We start from the raw sequence: 22,966 nt of genomic DNA, 5'->3' as shown, positions 1-22,966 counted from the left end.
CCTCTCCCCTGTCTGTTATTAGGAAAAGGGCCTCTATACCCCCAAAACCATTGTTTAAGAGCAGCAGAGAGACAGCTTGAGCATCAAGTAGCTGAAAAAAATCTTACAAGTATCAGCACTTAAATCAGACTTTTTCACTTCAAAACTTTCACCTCTACAAAATAGTTTCCCCCGCTGCACTTGCTCTATCTCCAAAAGGCAGTCATAGAAATTTAACAGCATCTTATGTCCCTCCAGTGCTCTTGATGCAAAATACAGCGTAGGATAAGAGAAGAAATTCACACATGCAAAGGAGGTTGGAAGGGACCTCAGAAGGTTGTCTGCTCCAGCCTCCTTTTGAAAGCAGGGCTAACTTCAGACACTTGGTTATGTGGGGTCCGTCTAACCCTAGTTACACAGCTGCTCAAAATTACAGCAACTACCCAGCCATAGCCAGAATACATTCCAGAAATATTCTCCAAATCATGCTTGTCCAGTCATCTAAAATAAATGCACTGGCCTGTTACTGGCATGTGTTTTTCAGTCAGTGCTTTCATTGCTGAATTTTCTTGTCAACTTAAATTGTGAACATCCACTAGTTTTTAAAAGAAATGACCTTCCAGGTAGTGAAAAACCATTAGTGATAAACTCCACAGTAATTATGTCCTTCACAGAACACGTATCATAACGAACAAAAAGGACAGTCATAGTAACCTTATCTTGTGTTGATTGACATTTCCATTTGCTAGAACGTAAATCCATGTTCTCAAAATATATTGCCCTTGCTGTTTTTTGCTATTGAAGGTAGTTGGGCTTGTCTGCAGTACTCAATCCCATAACTTCTCTCAAATACTCACACAGTATACAGCTCAGTGAAAGCATCTGTACAAGGCAGATTCAGCCCTTTTTAGCTCACTCTGTATGTTTACCACAGTAGAAAACAGATTTTCTGACAATCCTGCATTCAGGAGAGAATTCAGACAGCTTGTTTAGTATGCAACCCATAAGATTTTACATCAACTTTAATCATTAATGCTCTTTGTTACTATCAAGGGAACCCGGCCTCAAGATAACATGATTTCATACTGTCTGATAAGAAAAAAAAGCAACAGTACTTTGAGAGAGGAAGGACAGGATCTGATAGGAATTCCCCTCTCAAGTAGGCAGACCTCCAGATGAATACATCTGGCCTTGGAACCGTGTTAAATCACAGCATCTAAGAGACTTGCCTGTCACAACCTTTTCTCAAATGTGGGACCTCATATAAAGTCCGTGGATAAAATTTGAAAGTAAAACACATCACTGGGCTCTATACAACACAAAAAAAAAAAAAAAACAATGGAAGACAGGAACCTCTATGACTCAAATTTGCTTTACTAGTCCTCAGAATTACCTAAAACACAATGCAAAGCAATTCTCACAGTCTTCATAGGTTCATGAGAAAGTTGATATTCAATCACAATGAGTAACTAAAATCTTTTGTGCTGCAAGAAAGGGACTTCTTCTGACATGCAGATATACACACGCATGTCACAGATACATACATTTGTCATTTTTGAATTATTCCAATTACACTCCAGATTTCAAAAAAGGCAAGACCACAGCACCTCAAAATTTAGTTTTTAAAGCTAGATACACCATTTTCGGCAATTTGTATAAAACTACTGGTGATTTCCATTCAAATTCAGACAAAAACAGTTTACTATAAATGCATATTCTCAGCATTTTATAGTCCAGCTCAGCCACAAGTTCCTGCAAACACTTCCCTGGTAACAAACTGCCACCGCTTCACTAAAATCTCTCAAATTTTCCCTTTTACTGATGTCAGCAGAAATGTCACAGTTTGCATGAGGTAAGGAGCAGAACTATAATAATTTGAAGAAACAATGTTGGCAATATCAAGTCCAAGTCTTAATGGGTAGAGAGCAGCAGGAGCTCTTTCTGCTCACAGTGAGGAAGACTGACTTAAAACATCAGAATTTCTGGCATGAATTTCTATCCTCTTTCAGTGCTGAAACAGGTAATGGGAACAACTTGCTACAAGGGTCATTACAGTGTAAAGATAACGATGCTGACCCCACAGGAACATACAGTAACATTCCTTTTCTCATATCAATGAGCTCTTACAATTAGTAGTCAACAACATTATCAGGCTTTTGTTTAACCCATTTATAAATGAGACCAGGCTTTTTTTTTTTTTTTTTAAAGAACTTTTAAAGAAATGAAGGCTGTGAAAGGGCAGTTGATGATAAAATCCACCTCTACTCCTAACCACTCCCATCCACAAATCTAAAAATACATAAATGTATCTCTGTCCCCAAATCTGGAGTCTCGGAACACAAAAAGATCTTGAGCTGTCACACTGGAGGTGGAATTCAAACTATAGAGCAGAAAGACCGTGAACTGCTTAAAGACAGACAGTGAATAACACACTATTGTTTCATTCTGTATTAGAAATAATCTGCCTATTCTTGGCAAATGACAAAAGTAAAAAGCCAAGTTTTACATGAAAGATATCCAATTATGTCCAATACAATTCAGGATAATGCACCTCTAACACATAAAAGCATTTGTTGAAGGGGAGATGGCATCCCCGTGCCCCTCCATATGAACAAATGTCTAAACAGCCTCAGAATAGGTTTTTCATCGCAATTCTGAGGGAGTGAGATTTCCTTTAATGGCAATGATTGTAACGTATTCAAATGCAAGTTGCTAACAGAAGAACTGACAGTTGCAAGGTTGAATTCCTTTAGAACCGTAATTATTTATGACACTTTATTACAACAACTCTAAAGCATATGGTTACCTTATTAGAAGTTAAAATTCATTTTCATATAAATCTCAGCACGACACTACACCAAAAGAATTGAAGTTACTCCAGAGGATGGCAAGTAATTTCATTTATACTGTTTCCAGAGCTTGGTAGTTGGAATATGAATTTAAACTAATTTACTCGTAAGTATAAAAGCAGTTTTGATAACATAAATAATCCATCTAGAGTCATAAAGAGCATTTCCAACAAGCTTCTGAATCTACTTACTATAAAAATTTTCTATTTGAAAACTTTCTGTCCACCAGCAAGCATATCATCCCTGACTTTCAATCTAGGTAATTACTTTCAGGAAGGAGGTCTGCTTTATTTTGAATTCTGTCTCCTCCACTAGGAAGTCACAGTACAAGGAAACTGCAGTCACATTTATTAAAGCCCATAAACAAAGTACAAATGCATTATTTGGGTTACATTAACAAGAGAAGGGACTTTACTGGTAAATATACATGAGTGGAAGTCTGAAGCTAGCACTGCCAAGTAACTAAGGTCTTAAAAAGTAGGCTAATAGGCACATTTTAAGAAATTGTCAACATAAAGAAAAATATTTTTTAAATGGTATCAAGTCACATGTTTATGAAACAGGGATAGGTTTTTTCACTATTGGACTTATTATTATTACTTTTTTTTTTTTTTAAAAGTTTCCATGTTAGGACTTAATTCTGGTTGAAAAACTGCCACTGAGTGAATCTTTGGAGCAGATACAGTGAACTTGCCTATAACACTTCCACGTTCTTCTCTCACTTCAGTCTTGTTACGGTTTCAACACAGAGAGAATTTCAGTGCATTTGCAATGAACACAATTCTTTCCTACCAACAGCTGTCCCATTTTCTTAACGTTAGGTAATTTTGCTAAGTATCCAATGCATACAGTTAAGTATATAGGTACATCTATGCAGGACAGAATATAAGTTTATTATGACATGCAGTGAATAATGACTGCAGGAAAAAGTGACATCTTGTGAGGAAGGTTGTTTTGTTTTTTTGAAGAAACAACAAACAGAAGGAAAATCATCCGGATTAGATTGATCTAGCAGTCAAGCCAATGGAAACCAGCCAAAACCACAGTCACATATCACTGCCACATGGAAGCTTTATGTTTTACTACATAACGTTAATGACACACCCAAAGCAACAATGCAGTGAAATTAAGACAGCTGCAATGAAAATTCTAAAGTTGGCGTCAAAGGAGGATAATTCCACAGTATATTAATTTACTTCATGCAGTAAGAAATGCATCAGCTAAGGACTGCCAGTTTACTTGTACTTTGAAGACCATGTGCAGGACTGGGTTTATTTCTTACTCAGTTTAAACTGCTTGTGAAAAGTTCTGTACGCTAAATAGCCATCTACAGATAAGTGCAATCAAAGGATTAAATTTAAGAGGTAATCTTAACTGAACTCTCTCATCTTAAGAACAATAACAGAAGTCACACTATCTGGTGAAATATTTTCTTCTTTCTGGCCATATAGCAACAGAAATGTTTTTGTTTTTCATTCAAGTGTGCTGTGCATTTGGTCTTTACTTCTGGAACTAAACCAATAATCTCTCAAGGCTATTTTTTCCTGATTTCTGTGAGGATGAAAAAAGAAAAGCACACCTTTTTCCTCTACATAGAATCATAGAATTAGCTAGGTTGGAGAAGACCTACAAGATCATCCAGTCCAACCATCCACCTACCACCAATAACCCCACTAAACCATGTCTCTCAACACTATATCTAAATGTTGCTTGTCTTTCTACACTGCTTTCAGAAAACAGGTGTTTTCCAGCCAAACCTATACGAACATAAGTATTCTTGGAGTGGAATTTTTCAATATATTTATCTTTCCAGAAACAATTTCATGATTATGTTTGACATCATCAAGCTCAAATGAAAAGAAACAGAAGACAAAAGGGGTACAATGCGTCTGGGACACACACAACACGAAAACTCAATGTGGTTTGAAAAGTTAGCATCAGAATCTGGAGGACCAAAGCTTATTGTCTTAGGGTGAGAGCACAATAGCACTATGTACGTAAGTTAACCAACGTTCTTGTTTCCCATGGGGCAAGAAGATAACAGAATATTGTTCTACAGACCTAACTAAGAATGAGATCATCTGCATTACCAGAATAAATGCTTAGATAATTCACTTGCAGAGCTCCAAATCAAAATAAAGTGAGAATAAGAAGAAAGAAAGAAAGGAAGAAATGATGAAGAAAAATATTAGTCATTGAATTTTATTATTAAGTGAGGTACTAATCTTTATCTAGTCTGCCCTCAAAGGCCTGGGCAAAAGCACAGCTCCTAGCTCCACCCTGAACTGAACTGGCAATGTCCCTAACCCTAATCACACCAACTGCCCACAGCTCCCATGATGTCATGTGCAGTATCAGGCTGTGGCAGAAGGGAGAAGCAGCTGCAGAAAGTCACTGCGTGGCAGCATGGTACATCAGGCAGACAGTTCACCCGGTCTGCCCACGCTGCATGCTTGGTTCCATGCTCATGGGCAAATGAGTGCTCAGTTTTCTCATCAAGGCTTTCATATTTCTCTTTTCATTAACTTCAATCTTAATAGGATTGAGTTTAAAGGTACCATTGATGAGAATAATGGAATTGTGACAACCTGTTCATCATTTTGCAGGACAAATTAATGCTGCAAAATGTAATACTCTCATTTTTATGAAATTGCAGTATAAAATAAGAAAGGTCTTCTTCAATTTCGATTGTTACAAACCCTAGGAACAGCCATACTTCATTAGTCAGTTCCAGTCATTTTTTGCCATGTTGACTTTAACTGCCTTAAAAGAGGTCACGTTCTCTTGAAAAGTGTTATTTGCAAGTGAGTTAGTACAACTAAGAGCAGACGGATCTAGTCTTTACTGGATATATTTTGTGATTGGGACTGTCTTGCCTCATGTGATATATTCTGAAAGATTTAGAAGACCCAGGAATACTTTCTGCTCTCATTCACAGATGTAAATCTAGAATAGCAAATCAAATTCAGACATTCACTCATGTTTTTGAGGGTCTACTGACTCCAAAGCTTTATGCTCAGCCATAAAATTGAAATATAGCCTTTCTCAATGCTATGGTAGACATTCAACACAGACTTTACAGTAGTTTTGCCTCTGCTGGGGAAGAACCCTGCCTGTTAATACCATGGAGCAGCTTTTGTTCTGGCTGTGCCATAAAACCCCCAACACCTGACCTATATCAACCACTTGTCAGAAGTCAGAAGATAGAGCTTTATACCATCCAGATTTAGGTCTCTCGAGTATGACTCTCAAATTTGCTGTCAGTTAGTTTCCATCTTTTTGACTTACCACAAAGCTGGTCAGATCTAATTTATATAATGAAAATATAAATTACATTATAAAATAGCAAATTACTTGAACTACTTTCACATCTTCAGCTGAATGAACTTTGGACAAGACTGGGAGTTTCGTTACTACAATCTCAAATGAGAAAAAAAGAGCAAGGAGTTGTTGACCCGAGTTCATCCTCTCTCATCTCACAGCCCCAGCAATACATAATGGGCACTGCTACTAATGCTTCAATAGCTAACATTAACATAGATAGGAATAACCATGAATAAGGAATGACTATTTCTGATTATAGAAAGTGTATCCAAAGGAGTGATAGTTTGCTGAACTGATCATATGTGGAAATGTTAACAAACTAACCTCAGGACATTTAGACTGTTTCATGAAATTATCTTATTAACTACACAAATGCAGTTTCTAGGCCAGTAATTCTAGGCCATAATTTGAAAAATTTTCTAAGTCAAATGGATAGGAACTGTTCTTCTTGTACAATAGTAATGCATTGCTAAAAATTAAAAGTCATCAAGTTAATGTGAAGCTGAGCTCAGCCAACAAGAATGAAGGAGGACATAGAAATTTCTCATTAATCTTCTAATTCAGGTCCGCCTATTTAGAAAAAGGAAAAAAGACAGGAGTGAAAGATTAGTACTTTGGAAATTCTACTGTATGCGGTAAGCCACAATGGACTAATCAACTTAAGAGTAACGAAAGATTAATTACATGTTAAGTGTATGGTGACTTTTATTTATACCTAACCTTATAATTATGAACTCACATATAGAAGAACGCACTAATCAAGAAAGATGTGATTATGCTGTTAGAATACAGCATGTACTTAAGTACAGACAATCCTCCATTTAGCAAATTAAATATTTAATGATTCACTGCACTGGTAGATAAGTGATCTAAAAGGTAATAGAAGCTTCAAAATTAAAAATGAAACATACTATTTCTTTTGAGTTTCTGGTTTTGTTGTTTTTTTCCAAATAAACTTCTCTATCTCATTATTTCTTTTCTATATATATGTATCTTTCCTCCTCCTTGATTTCAAAAATGTTCTGTAGGAAATGGCATAACGTGGATTAACTTGAACTCACAACAAAAAATTTTGCATACAGCCTATTTCTGTAGGGGAACTTTATTGCTACACTGAAGTATAGGTATTACAGTACTAGTTAGCTGACTATAAAAGGAGAAACCATTTATAAGAAAAATAACATTGCGTCATTCTGCAAGGATTCTGCCAATAATTGTTAGAACGTACCAGCCAGATCGGATTAGTGAAGATACTGGTAAGAAATTATACAACAAAAGGTAGAAACTGTATCAGTCAAGCGATACTCCTGGGAAGTTTTGTTGCCACTCATTTAAGTAAACTGAAAAAGATTTTCTTGATGAGATTATCAAAATTATTTTATTCATCTCTATGTCACATATCCAAAACCTGTTAGTCCAATGAGATCACTGTAACTACAAAATGAACATGTTTGCTGAGATGTACTTAGTCTTCAGGTAATATTTCACAGCTTATGTGACATTTTTGAAAAGAGCAATAATGTGCAATAATTTTGTAATGACAAATTAAGATAAAATGTTTGGGACAGAGGAAGAGAGCATGCTATCAGGACAAAAACGAGAATAGTTCTCACAGACTTTAAGGCATTTATCTTGTTAACTCTTCATGCTGAAGTAACATCAGTGCTGATGATGCCTTAAGAGAGCATATAAGGAAACTAACGATGCTGCTTGAATCAATCTCACAGAAATAGGTTCCTCACAGATCTCCTGTCACTAGCAACTTAACCAGTAAAGGAAGAGGGGAAAAAGAAAAAAAAGCCATACCAGGCATTCTCAACACTACATTTGGCCTTCGAATTTTCTGCCTCTTTAAGGACAAAGCAGTCTCACCCAAGATGTCTGTCCTAATCACCATCTAAAAGGCTGCTTCTGACACAGAAGTTTCCTTTATGTTCTTGTAAAATAGCTTTATTTTGTCAGCTGCTCAACTAAGATTCACACAGCCTGTTTATACTCATCACACCAACTGGAAGATATCCTAGAGAGCATGTGTCATCCTACCACAGCATACAGGGAGATAAAATGCTACAACATAATGCTGGGAATATTAATCTTGCAGGCTGGCTTTAGTCAGTGGATCCTTTTCTATATTATATCCATTACGACAAGAATGTTCTGGGGTGACATTGGTGAACTGGAAAGGGAAAAAATACCTCTTTGTAGCATGACAAGATATCTTGTGGCTACTGTATCATTTACACTAGATGCCTCTTGGGGGTATGATTAGCTCTGCATGACGCAAAGAATATTAATACTAATTTTCTTGTTTGATGCACTCTTGACAGCAAGAATAGACATGCATTTATCCTAACTGGGGGATTCATCCCACTTATGATTTAAGCAGTTCTCACAATGAATCAGAGCTCAACCACAATTAGGTAATAATCACTTTTGTACCAGCATAACTTAGCAGGCAGAAAAGGGTTGTCAGTATTTCAAGGTAGAAGGTAGTAAAGCATACAGAACTGAAACACAGAGGGAGGGAAAAAAAGCAATTCTTGCTTCTGCCCTTCTCTGGGAAATACATAGCAGTACCTCACCAAATTCTTTTCAGAAGACATGGCACTCTGTTCCTTAGCATCTAGAAAGCAAGGACGGTTGTGCTAGTGACAAGCATGAATTTCAGTTTATTTGGCTTGATTTTTCTCCTTTCTTCTCTGAGCTTCCAGACTCTTCATTTGCCAACACTTTCCCGTCTCTTACTTTGCACTTTGAGGACAGTACTGCTGGTGTTTGTGTAGTAGTCTCGGACTGTGAAGCATTCTGGCTTTGAAGAACTGAAGTATATCTGCTTACCTCCTGTACACATCACATATCATGTCTGGAAGAATCAATGTGACACAGATTCAAATGGTGAGCTAGGAAGTCATAGCTGCACACACTACAGCAGGCAGCAGGGGCTCTGGTTACCCGCACAGTTACCAGAATTCATCCATGTGACTGAAGTAAATGAACACTGGTTTAACAGTTGCGCCTAAGTACCTCATCTGTAGTTAAACCTCAGCCAAAATGGTTAATAGAAATATTTCTATATATCTTCCTGCAAATGGCAAATACGGTAATTACGTCTCAGATATGCAACACATGCAAATGAACCATGGAAAACAACTTTTCTGTTTTTAAATATATTGCTTTTATAGAATACAGACAATCTCCACTTTTCGCCTTCACTCTCTACAAGCTTCATGCATTCATTTTCAGAAACTATCTTCCTTAAAAATACTTATGTTACTCCAAACAGTGAATAAGCATTCCCCTGTACGTTTTGACATGAAGAGCTGATAACTGCTTGAAGAGTAGTTACCAGGAATGGACAGTAAGAGCTTCTCAGGATTATTTTTGTAATGTATTTTTCAAATAAATAAATAAAAGCTAACTCAAATGCAATTCGTCAGAGATCTTGCAAGATCAAAATGGTGCCATCGGGTTCAACAGCACAACAGGATAAAACTTAGTAAGTGCAAGGAGGAATAACCGTAAAATAATACCATATATGAGAACTCACATACACAAGCATTCCAAATGGAAGAGACAAGAAATTTGGAAAATTTTAGGATCTGAAGTGCCACTTACAGGCATGCATCATAAGTACAAACTAGTTTATAATCTCACCATCTCAAAGGAAACGGTAATCTTATGTTCCTTTTAATTTTCAGGGCCTAAGAACGACAAAGGCAAAACCAGAATTACAGCAGAGAATACCTTCCTTGCTTCCACAGGTATTTTGTATGTGTTTTACTTCTTGTTCAGGTGTTTTGTGCGTTCAGTTCTTACACAGTACACACAGAAATCCACTATTCCACAAGGAAACCTGTGCTGTACCAACATTCTGACAGATTCTACCTTCAGATGTGCATCTATGATCTCCCTGATTTATATAACAGCTTTACCATGTTCTTGAGAGTATTATTCACCCAACTATGAAATTATTCTCTTCAGCAGATTAAATGCAGACGAGATAAATGAAATTAGAGGGGCATATAAAGCAATTTTGCAGAAAACCGCTCTAAGGAGGGAAAGGAAGTCCTTTGCAGGGCTGAAAGAAGTTATTTATTGGCTAACCAAGTGGTCACTCTGTAGCTGCCCTTGTTAAAGACCCTTCTCTTCTTTATAATATCTTCTAAGAACTACTCTCCATCTAGCAAATTTACAATTTTGTAACACCCAGGAATCCTCTCTCTTTCCTCTATCGCAGACTTGAGTAGCAAAGAAAGCTGTATTTATTCAGTTCCATCACACTTCGTTCATACACACAGAAGTCATGAATTTGATTTGCCCTTCCAAAATTTAATGTAACACAGACCACATACAAATTCAAGCCAATTTCTTCAAAAAGCTCATTTTTAACCCCACCACTAACATTACTAATGTACTGTCAACATCGCCAAAGTTACTTGACTCCAGGTTTTTAAATTTCTGCCATAGAGGAAAAAGGAAAATAGACAATCTGCTACTAGATTAATAAAAACACTGGACACTGCTTTTACCTAAAGAGGAAAAAAAAAAAAACAAGTACTCAATTCTGCATTATGGCTGACAAAGAGCCTTGAAACTGTCTTTTGCTTTCTGCACAGACCTTGCAGTACTCTAATACAGCAGTTCTCATACTTCTTGTAGAAAAAAAAACCATGTATAACAGTCTCTCTGCTGCCTGCCTTTTAAAAGAAATGTACAAATTGTTTTCACAGTCACTGAAAGTGCACATGTATGAACATTCCAACTTCTGTTTGCAGAGAACAGACTAAACACCATAAGATTCATAAATGCAAGTTACCAAATAGCTTTATGAACTGTTTACAGCAGTTCTGTTCACTTAAGTATTTGTACCAACATAGGATTATTCAAACCCAGACCATGCACACCTCTTTTATTCTTTCATCCTGTCTTCCAATTCTTCATGTATTTTAACAGCTTGTCAACAATGTCCATCCCATAACTAGTACCACTAGATGAAAAACTAAGGCAAGTATTTTTTACGAAGTGGTTCTAAAACTTCCTATGATGGCCAAGAGATTAAATGTTGTAGTCTAGCATAGAAGAGCATTAAAAAAGCCTCCTAGGCACAAGCAGGAAAATATGTGCTTATGTTGACTCATCAATTTATTTTCTAATACGTAGATCATAGCTAAAAATAATGGCAAGCAACAGAACACGCAGAGAAACAAAAAGGAGAATAATGCCCCATTGCATCCTTTCCTTTGATGTAATAATACATCAACAGAAGTACCTCAGCTGCAGTCCTCTCAGAAGGAGCAATCTTCTGTATCACAGGAAGACCATTTCACTCAAATAAGGAGTACTGCAGATCACCTTCTCTGTTTTCAAGCCTCAGTATCCCTCCAGACTTAACTTTCTCATGATTGCCAACAGAGTACATACTTCCTAAGTTTAATATATATTATATAGATATTACTCTCTAGAAAACATTTTACAGGGTAGGTAATAGCATTTTAAAAACAGGGTTTTGGAAGTTGTCATGACAGCATGACCGTAGCATGGCAAAACAAGAATGCAGCAAAGAAGCAGAACAGTAACATCTGAATAGTCCTGCACCAGTTCCACCTTTTTTGATTATCTCAAATTCATACATTCAAAAGGGGCCCCTTTGGAATAGTGATATTCCCTATCATGAAACTGAACTTCACAATGGAATTCATTCTTCCATCATTTAACACTGCTTTTTCTGAGTACATTGTTAAGGGAGGCAGGTCTTTTAATATTTTGTTTACCTTCACAATACGCGGAGTCCCCCTGGACAGAGAGATAACCATTCTTGCATTCACAGGTAGCTTTTGTATTCCAGTTTTTGCACTCTGAATTTTCACCACATCTGTGTCCTTCTGCACAGAAGTTATGGCCTGAAATACAAGGAACATGCAAACAGGTATTAAAACATGCTTTTTTCAGGTATTAAGGTTTAATATTTACATCGACTATATTGATATCTTGAAAGCTTTGGCATGCTATATGTTTGAAATTTACTCTATAATCCAATTTGGTACACACATGCTTTTTGGATTCCTCCATCAATTTGTACTCTAGTAAAGCCTTTTTTTTTCCCCCAAACACATGGTTGCCAGGCTGGCTTTAGTAAGGAAAAAAGACAGCTTCAAAGGAGGAAGCCATGGCAATATATTAGTCTCCTACAGCACCTATGCACTTTATATCTTCATCTAACTTGCACCAAAAAATAAAATGAAATGTAATTTTAAAAAATTAACATGTAGTTATTCTCTCTGTAGCCATTTATGCTAGCACAGTGTTTGACTTCTTTTTTTGCCTTTATAATTGAAACCGAGCTGGAACCCATCTTCCCAAACTTTTCTATTCAGCATCCAATTTATCCTCTGTAAGCAAGATTTCTATTCTTTTAACATTCTGGATATTACCCAAGAGACAGGTTGGTTGGGGTTTTTTGTTTGTTTGTTTTTTAATGTTTTCTTTATCACTGTTTCCCCTGACACCATGACATTCCAGACTATTTTCTGCTCCTTTAGAATAGTAATTCTCCTTTGAACTCATAGACAGTATTAACATGTTTAATTATTAGTAGTAGACACTGCTACTAAGAGCCTATATAACATATCAGTGTGTTAGTCACTATAAAATACCGCATTTCAATTTAGTGTGGAGTATTACTACTGTGTTGATTTGAGAGACATATCCAATCAACTTTAGACAATGATAAATCATGATAAAAATACACACAATCTTTTCCTTCCCATCCAAACCTTTAAAAAGGATTTCATTTTTCTCAGAATGTTTTCATTACAGTAGTCCTTCCATAGTTTTCTGTACCAAAAAAAAAAGATTCTAGGCTCTCTTTAACCCAAACTTTAATCACATGACAATTTCCTGGCAACTTTAATACTTGTAAGTAGTCAATGCGATGATCTCCTGGTAAGACTTCATCACAAGTTCCAAGTCCCAGATTAACCATTCATTTCTAACAGGACTTTCTCCCAAGTACAATTCTGTTTAGTTTTCGATACCACATCGTACTTCTAAGAATTCTTCACGGTTCATTTACCACCTCTGAAATTCAACAGAACATATGACTACTTTTAACTACCCATCCAGTATCCATAGAGCTGCTGTCTTTTTTTTTTTTTTAAAGAAAAACTATAGAAAATCTAATATTGCTTTCATTCCCTTATTATGATCTGTATTTGAGATTAACTGTCTCAGTCTGGAGTCTGATTCTCCATTCAGAATCACACTCTTGCCTCTTGCTTATGTTTTCAAGCTTCAGGACTGTTAAAAGAGCACACAAGAAAGAAAGTAATGCTCCACTTCTACAAATAAGTTGTGTGAATATACACTCTAAGAAACTTTTCATTGTTCTCCTCATTAGGAATATATGACAATAGAACCTACTGCTTCTCTAGATTGCCTCAGCATTTGTTATAATGAAAGACCCGTGAAACATCATTTCCATCCTTTTAAAAATGCTAACCAAAAGAGACTCAACCTCCTCCTCTTCCCATAGCGTTTCAAAAAAAATTTGCTCAACACCCCCGTAAGCAGAAAGCAGCAAACCTTTTCTTTTAAAGGCATGCACAGCACTTCAATACTTCATGCTTTCAAGCTTTTACAAAACAAACATCATTTAAGGTTAACCAGCAGAAAAGTGTACATGTTGGTATAGAATTGTAAGGGCTCCCTGTGCCTCTGTGAGAGTACACATACCATTGAACCAGAGGCTTTTGCAGGTGCTTTTTTCCCCCACAGTGAAGACACACATTTAGCACTTCAAAAGAAGTGAGAGGCATATACCCAGGAATTGTCATTGTATTTCTTAGACCCTGGTCTGCATTCTCCCCAGCTGGGGTTTTGAAGGCAAAGAAAGAGTAAAATGCTATCTGTTCTTGGCAGCTCGTACTGGATCTGAGTGTTTGTCCTGCTTTTCTGGCAAACAAAGACCATATAGTATTTGGACTGTAATGCGAAAAAATAAGCTACCTGTGTGGTTCACACCTTTAGGAATCCCAATTAAATATCTAATTCAGGTAAACACTTACTTTCATTCATATTCCACAAAACAGTCTGGAACGTGTCTTGGGCTGCTGACTGGCTAGTGCTGTGCTTATACTCCTGACTAAGCAGAGAGGGCCCTAAGCACTGACTAAAATGTCAAACTACTGATGGGAGCAACTACTCTCCCTCAAACAAGTGGAGTGCAAAAGAGTGCAAACATCTGATATTTATTAGTTCTTGGCCATGAAATGAACTATAGGGTTCCTTCATAATACCTACACAAGTGGCAAAACCACCCAACGATACTGCAGTAGGATCTCTGAATGCCAACCAGTCATGGATGGCAGCTAGCAGGGGGCACACATTGCCATTGCCCACGTGAAAATAATGGAATTACTGAGATTTCAGAATATTCAGCCAAGTCTTATCGGAGACAGTCAGCACCTCTCTAAATACAAGAAAAGCCTTCAAATAGAATCATCACATGTAAGCAAGTAAGCAGTTGGAGAGGATTTGACAGAAGCACAGAAAATCTTAAATAGTTCTGATAATCTAAACTAATTTCAAGCCAACACAGATGACAAGGCAAATGAGCATGAATTAAAATTACAGATAAACACATTCAGAACAGATGTCAGAAACCATTTTCCCCACACACACAGTCATAAATGTTCACAGCAGCCCTTCAAAACCATTCAAGATATGACCAACAGGGGAATTAAATATTGAAGAGTGTGTTTAGATTTTTTTTTATGGGCATGATGACCTCTGTTCCTTTCCCAAACATTTCTAATAACATTACTCATTTCCTTATCAAGGCTGCAGAAATGTTTGCTCCCATTTTTCTTAAGAACATCATTCATATCTTTTCACTTGCAATACTTGGCTGCAGAACTGCCATCCACAAATGTACTTAGCAAGTGTGAAAGAGGTCAATTCTCATGATGCCAGACATAAAATTATCACTTGTGCACCATCAGAAACTGCAAAATTTACTGCTCCCAAGTCAGATCATCTAAAATTAAACATTCATTCCATTTTGGGGCACCCAATCGTTGCTCTTATTTCTCCAGGCTTCTCAACAGCTTCACGTTCCAGTTCCCCAAATCTGCTTTTCCAAAGCAGTATGCTAAACTGTCTTGTGCCTACATCAAGGTTTGTCTTTTTAAGTACCAACTATATTTGGTAATTTGGTTTAATTCCTGACTGAATAATGCAAAAATTCATTCAAAAGTATTGCTACAATCAGACATAGCCTGTCCACATACCCTCACACTGATGAGCCTCCCAGATTTCTAAGGGTTTACTTGTAACACCTGTAACGCTTTCTGCACTCCTTCCAGTTTCCCTAGCTGGTCTCTGGACAAACTGTTATCCCCCTGCTCTCTTGCTGTTCAAGAATCTACTCTTCAGCAATCCACACTTTGACTCTTTCACACATCAGAGGCTTCTAAAAAGAATGCTGATGATGCCTCCATTAATAGCATCAGCTATGTTTAAAAGGTCCAAGGTCATTTCATCCTCACAATCTTTTAAATTCTTATGGTTTAGTCACAGAGTTACTATGTAAATATGTAAAGTAAATCTGGGAGACACCTCATAGGAAAAGCCATAAAATATGCACTAGCAATTATGTCCCTTCACAATCTGAATCAGTTTTTAAACAAGTCATGAGGAATGAAGCACTTTGAACAGCAGTTTTTATGCCTTCAGAGTCGCAGGTCCCAGAACTCAGTGGTCTGACATAAAAGAGCAACTTCATAAATTCTTTCAAGCTGCTGTATGACTTCAGGCCTTATTAAACACTGTTTATTTGTGTGCATTTGAATAACTGTACTGCACATCCTAGCAAGATTCTAAATTTTTTTTTCTCTTTTGCAAAGGTCTTTTAAATCCCAAATACTGTTATAACTATGTATAGGAAGTAACTAATCCATATTTATCAACCTCCGTTAAATCTTCATTTAATCTTCTCAAAAATAAAACCTTGAAATAACACGTACTTTACAGCAATGCAAGAGAAACATTTGATTTCTGAAAAAGCAAAGCCCAAGCTTGCAGCTAGACAGAGAGAGATGAGGAATATGTTAATTGAAGAACCTTCACAGGCCTTAACTGAAAGAACTGAAAACCCCTTAAAACAAAGCAGTACAAGCGAGGATGGCAGTAGCCCCCATTTTTAGACTGTAATTCTGTTTCTGAAGTAAAATGCATGCCTCAGCTCATCTGTAGGATTCTCCATTTCTGCTAACCAGTGTCAGCAGTCAATCTAAATCTACCAGCCAAAGCATATTACAGGATAGAAAAGAAACATTACTTTCTCCAGAAACCAAACAGCTCTCACTACTTCATTATTTCCTCACACCCTCTCATTTAGGGAGAGCCTGACTGAAGGAGCTAGGGCTATTATTGAGGCTGTTCTAACATATCAAAATGATGAGCATAACAACAAAAAAAAATTCTCATGAAATTTATTTGAATCACTCATTCAAAGGAGAAAAAAATCCACTCTTTCAAAATTATACACTGTCTTTGGCAAGGAGGAGAACAGCTAAGGGGAACAATAAAACATTTTTGTGACACTATTTTTTGTATTACATTTGTCCCTGGGCCATAAAAAATGTAGTAGGCATGCTATAAGAAAAAAATGAGTGATTTGCAAAAAAAAGTAGTAAAAAATACATTTTAGCACACACATATTCTTTTTAAAATGTTACAATTAACTCAACTTTCTGTAAGCCTGAAAGAGAGCTTAATGATGCCATATTGTCTTGCTAAGAAGTATGAAGTAGCCACATAGTTTAAGCATCTATTTATGTGAAAGCATAAAGACCCAAGGCAAAACAATATGTAGTGCACATAATATTCAGGGATAGATCCTACATACAGATCTGTTGAGGCCCGGTTTTGAATTCAAGTACATCAAATCACCAAAACTATCATCATACAGCAAAGTTCATCCATTCTATGACTACTTCGCTGTACACATTATACAGTTATTTTAAACACAAGCTGAGCATGACAGCTAGAGCAAGTTGGCCAGAACTGGTTGCCCAGAGAAGCTGTGAATGCCCCATCGCTGAAGGTGTTCAAGGCCAGGTTGGATGGGGTCCTGGGCAGCCTAATCTAATGACTGGCAACCCTGCCCAGGGCAAGGGGGGTTGGAACTTGATGATCTACAAGGTCCCTTCCAATGTAAGCCATTCTACAATTCTATGATTTTATTGAAATCCAGAAATCAGCTTTTAGCAGTCATGTACTTGTGTTATACTATAAACTCACGTAGCAAACCTGAGGAAGATAAGGTATTATTTACTGGTTTTACTTTTCTAATCATTTACGAATAATGACTATCTAGGAAGCCCACCAGTGTGTACATTACAGTATTCAACTCAGCCCTTTGCTGATTCACGATTTCCACCACTATAAATATCAGTTTTTCATATGGGGTTTTTTGTTTGTTTGTTTTTCCCCTTTACATACTCCATTTTAAGCACTTAGCTATTATTGTGGTAGATATTAGCGATGCCTGAGGAGAGCACAGTCTTATACCGCAGCAACGTCCTCTACATTTACTCTTTCATCGAAATTCCTTTCCTGCCCCTAGGAAAGCAAACGCTGAAATTCTTGCCCAGATTTCATTCAGCAGTGGTACTTTATGACTCTACAGAACACAAAATTCAGTAGAAGCTTTCCATGTTTCAACAACTGAATACTAAAGAAAGCAAAATCTGATACAAGCAAGAAATGATACAGAACAAAACCTACCAGTCAATAGTGCATGCTGATAAATTTTTGTACAGAATTATTAGTCATCTAATTTAACAGTACTAGTAAAGATTTATTAATCACCCTGTTGATTGTTACAGCTAAATGCCAATACAAAGTATTAACTCTGTCATTGCATTCACACAAAGTGAAATTTGCACATGACCTGCCAATGGCCCAAACAGGACTCATTGCTAATTGCTATATTTACCACCATATTTTTTCCTCACTACCTTGGGCAGTAAAAGACAACTGCTGTCTCTTAAGGAAGTCATTATTCCAAAAGAGAAGCTTTCTGTTCTTCCCTCAATAAAGGACATGCAGGCACAAGACAAGACCAGAAACTCTGGCCTGTTTGCCATATCAGAGCACATCTGTTTGTGTTGAAAAACCCACACCAGAAAAAACAACAAATGTTCTTTTTTTTTTTTTTTATATATATATATCAGTGCTCTACAGATGATGAAATTATTTACAATCAATTTAGATCACACGGAACAGAAGCAAACATGTCAAGCATGTATCCTAACTCAATATATATACTGAAAAAATGACTTAGGAATGCCAAGTTCAATTTATTGCTTTCTAAAGTTGACAAAATGAATCACATTTAAGCATAATTTTGAAAAGAATTTTAAAAAGCAAAGATTAAATTAAAAAGAAAGATTGTTTTAGTAGTCAGCTAAAGTAGAAGTGACATGGAAGTTTGATGTATCATTTTGAAAGCACTATCAGAATTCAAAAGAAGCAGAAGTACAATTCCTTCCTCTGCTTCTGGAGACCATCCTGCAGGTATGGGTATTCACGTTATTTGATAAACAATAAAAACAGTTTGGAGACATATCGAAAAGGAGTACCTATCATTAGCAATAATATAGAATTGAATAATTATAGAACTTATCTTTCATCAACTTTGAAGCTCTCAGATTTCTAGTGCTTTTAAAAGTAACGAAGCTCACTTTTTCAGTGCTATACTACATCAAACTGGGCCATCTGTTTAGAAGAATCATCAAGACATTGAGCCCTCTGAGGGACAGAGAAGTAACATTTAGCGCTTGCTTAAGTAGTTACAGACGTTTCTAGAAAGTGCTTTAAAAAATTAACGTGTGTATTCTCAGTCCATCATCCAGCAAACTGTCTCAAATGTGCTGGCTCCTGCAACCACATACATATGCTTGCAAGTTCAAGGCCTTAATAAATATTTATGTGCATTTATTAGTTATTTTTTACTGGCTAAGGGACAGGTTCAGAATTCCTTCATTGACATCTACAATGGCACTCTGGAGGAATTTACATATGGGCAAGAAAGTAGCCCAGCAGGCCCTGATAACCATTCAAGCCTGGAAATATTTAATCTTCACTTCGCATGCTTCTTAACATTTCTGATGTGCATCACTAAGTCCTGCTTTGAGAGACCAGATCCCCTTAAACTTAGCTGAGGCTCACTGCCAAAGGAGAGCTGTGGAACAGAGGTAGCATATAGCCATATCCAAGGAATTATTATTTTAACACCTTTCACCCAACAGGTCACTGCTTACAACACACCTGCAGAAAAGAAGTTATTTGAGTTCTCTAGCCTTGTGAAATTCATATTTTCCCCATTTAAGGGAACTTCCTCAGCAAAGACAGTAGCTACAGCTTGTTCAGCCTGGCGTGGCATGCAGCCAGTATTGACAAGAAACGAAAAAGAACAATGAAAGGAAACCTACGTCCCCATACAAAGGAAGAAAAGTGACATTCTGCACTCGAGGGTTATTTTTTCATTTTGATTCCATAATTGTCCAGCTCATCTCAGAAATGAGTCCTCAGAGAGTTCAGAACTAAATCAGCTTTAAAGCATGCATCAAATGCAAATCTTATTATTATGGTCATTTTAAAATAGTAAGAGCTCAAAATGCCACTCCCCAAAAGCTTATAGCTCTGTTCAAGCAACATAAAATACCACTTTTTTAAACAATTTCTTCCTAATGGAAATTCGTAAGAAAGATCAAACCTTTTCTCCCCCAACTCTTCCTTTTCTCCTTCTCCCTCTCTAATTCACAGCAATTACAGCCATGTATCTGATGAGCCTTCTACCCAAAGGAATGTCACAATCTGGCATTATGTGAATGTTAATTACAGACTCAGGTTTATAGAGGTACCTAATATATCATTAAAAAGGAATTGTTCTTTCCAGTGTATCCCCCAGTTGAATCAGCAACATATACTCCTTCAAAGTATGCATAGTTTCTGGCTTACCTCTGCAAACACTGCAGCACTGGTTCTCTGGAAGAACGCGATCTTTTTCTGAGCAGTTCAATGGTGGACAAGCCTCTGTTACTTTTACCAAAACTCCATTCTGAAAATAAATAATAGTTTAAAAAAGAAAAATTAAAAAAAGGACATCAGTGAAAACACATGCAATGGAAAGGATCGCAGTGTTCCATCTACGATTCTGGCAATTAGCAAGGAGAAGGCTACATCATTTTATTTTTTGACTATAACATAGACTCTAAAGTAATCTAGTTGAATATTCTTTGCCCACAACTGAAAGAAAAAAAATTACATGACACTTAAGTACTCAAAGGAATTAAAGAACTTCACTCTAGGTTTCTGTTGAAGATGATCTTCCAGCTTTATGAAAGTCCAAGTTTTACTCCTCATATCCTATGTACTCACTGGCGAGTTATCCAACTCAAGTACTCACAGCAGATGGAGGACCAACATTGTCAGATGTCACGTAGTGCTTTGCTGTATCCAATTAAAAGGGCCTGATCTTTAGAAGTACTGATCACCCAATTTCCAAAAATTCCTTTGAAGGTATTGGCAAAGCAGAAGTCTCATCTTGAGGTATTCATACAGAAATGTCCATATAAAAAGTAAAACAAGGTAAAGATAGTCCCCTGATTTTCATTTCTACTAGACTTAGAGTAAGACTGTACACAAGAGATCTAGTTGCTTGTAGGAGTTTTCTAAAATACTTGACATAGAACAGATCTGGGAAGATTTTGCAGCACAATTTTATTTCATCTTCTTTCCATTTGGAAAATCAGCTTCATCATATCTGCAGACCGAACTGCTGTCCTACTCCTCATTTGGTTGATTCTTACAATCTCATCCCAATGTAGCCTCTTCTTTTTTGCTTCTTCCACTCCATCCTTCTCCATACCTTTAATTACTTCATCAGCACGCCTTCTACAGCTATGCTATCATGTGTACCGGCAAGTACACCTGCAAACAGGCTTTCGCTTAGTAGTATGTACACCAGCAATTCCACAAGATTGCTTACGCTTGAGTAATCTTATTTTCCAGAAGACTAGAATTTCCACTAAGAACGCTGGTAGCCCACTATATTGCCAACGCACCTTTTTAATATGAGCCTAGCCCCACTCCTCCCAAAATGTTTTTCACAGTGCCTCACATAGCAGAACAGAAAGATGGTTTTAAAATCACAGTCACAGAGAATATTTAAAAATATTACCTAAATGCATCTAGGGCTAGGAAAGCATAGGAAAACCATATAAAACCATAAATAACCATATAAAAAGACAAAATACATTACTGAAGCCAACAATTTCATAATCTGAGGGTTAGATGCATGACTTGGAACACAACATATTGACAGCACCTATTTGTTCATTAAGTATGAAGCAAGACACTCTTGCTAACCAGAAGCTTGCTTTCACACCTACAAGGCACTGTGCCATGCCATGCTGAAGGATTAATTCAGGTGCCAGAAACAGTACAGGTGAAACTCCTTGCTGTTAAATAACCTCACCAACAAAGCCAGACTGGTTCAGCTGCATCTCTTCAGACTCCAGAATTATCTCTCACATCATCAAGCTGTCCTATGCAGTTATGCACATGGAAATGCCTACTGAATCCACAAGGTGCAAATGATGCACAAGGTGCCCAGCAACTTCAGGAAACACAGAGAGTGACAGTTCTACAGACAATGCTAGTGACTGCCCCTGAAACTGCAATCTTAAGTCTAAGTAAGGTCAAGCCACTTTTCTTGCCTCTCAGCTGTCCTTACTGCAAGTTGCATAACTTGCTGTCAAGAAAAACAAACAAAAACGGGTATTCATTTTTCTTTTGTTTTGTGTTTTTGATTAAAAAAAAACACAGTATCATAGAGCACGCATCAAAGCAAGTGCCTGCACAAGCACAGAAGTTAATGGAACTATTAGATTTCCTGCCATAAGTGAAAGGGAGGAATCCCTCACGACTGCCTGTACAACTACAGTAACAAAGGTGACAAAAGGACCAGACACAGTGAGCCGTCATTTACTATCATGTTATCAAACTACCAGCTGGAAAGGCTCTTGCTATAACTCATCGCTTATTAAAGCTCAGACAATACAATTGCAGAAGGGGTACAGTATGTCATCATATGAACAAGAAGTGTTGACTGACAATCAACCTTGTCAAATAGATGGCAAGAAATCAAAAAACAATGTTAAAGTCAAATCAGCCAATGGGATAAATCAAAAAGCTATAAAAAATTTCAATCCAGAGTCACTTGTCTTAATGAATCAGAAGGAGATTTAAAAAAAAAAAAAAGAGATTTCTATTAACTTAATTGTCATTAAAACTCTATTTCCCCTAAAGTTTCCAGTTTGCTGCAAAATCTGCTTCTTAGGAAAAAAAACATCATTCAGAAGTTTTAAAATAATAAAAATCTTTTCATGTTGAGTGTTCTTTGGATTATAATCAGTTTGGTATAAGCTAGTACAGATCCAATTATAAGAATTAGCATCATTAGATTTCAGAATTCATCCACTCAGTCAAGTAAGAGTAGCTCACACTTAAGAATTATTGCTTCAGGCTGCCTTAGTAAAATGACTGACTTTTTATGCTCAATTCACATACACAGTCATAGAATCTGGATGGACACTGATGTCATAAAGTCCTCATTTTTCTCTGGAATAAATAGGTCAAGCTCCAACTGTGGCATACAATCTACAAAGAATGAGATCTAGAATTAAACATTTACAAGATAATTAAGTTTCTTTAATTACAAAGTACATTAAAAAAAGAATCGGGTG

General features: G+C 36.8%; 1 protein-coding gene across 1 annotated transcript in view; it reads right to left on the bottom strand.

Annotated features, from left to right (window-relative positions):
• NELL1 (neural EGFL like 1) overlaps positions 1-22,966 on the bottom strand; it is a 286,742-nt gene that overhangs the window by 186,092 nt on the left and 77,684 nt on the right. Inside the window, exons 11-12 of the mRNA XM_021402069.1 lie at positions 20,178-20,277; positions 11,924-12,052 (exon numbers count right to left, since the gene is read on the bottom strand). Of these exons, the coding sequence (XP_021257744.1) occupies positions 11,924-12,052; positions 20,178-20,277 (229 nt within the window). The remainder of the gene's footprint in view (positions 1-11,923; positions 12,053-20,177; positions 20,278-22,966) is intronic.

This window comes from Numida meleagris, chromosome 6, assembly GCF_002078875.1.
Source record: "Numida meleagris isolate 19003 breed g44 Domestic line chromosome 6, NumMel1.0, whole genome shotgun sequence".
NCBI classification, from domain to species: domain Eukaryota; kingdom Metazoa; phylum Chordata; class Aves; order Galliformes; family Numididae; genus Numida; species Numida meleagris.
This window is presented reverse-complemented; position numbering and strand designations above follow the sequence as displayed.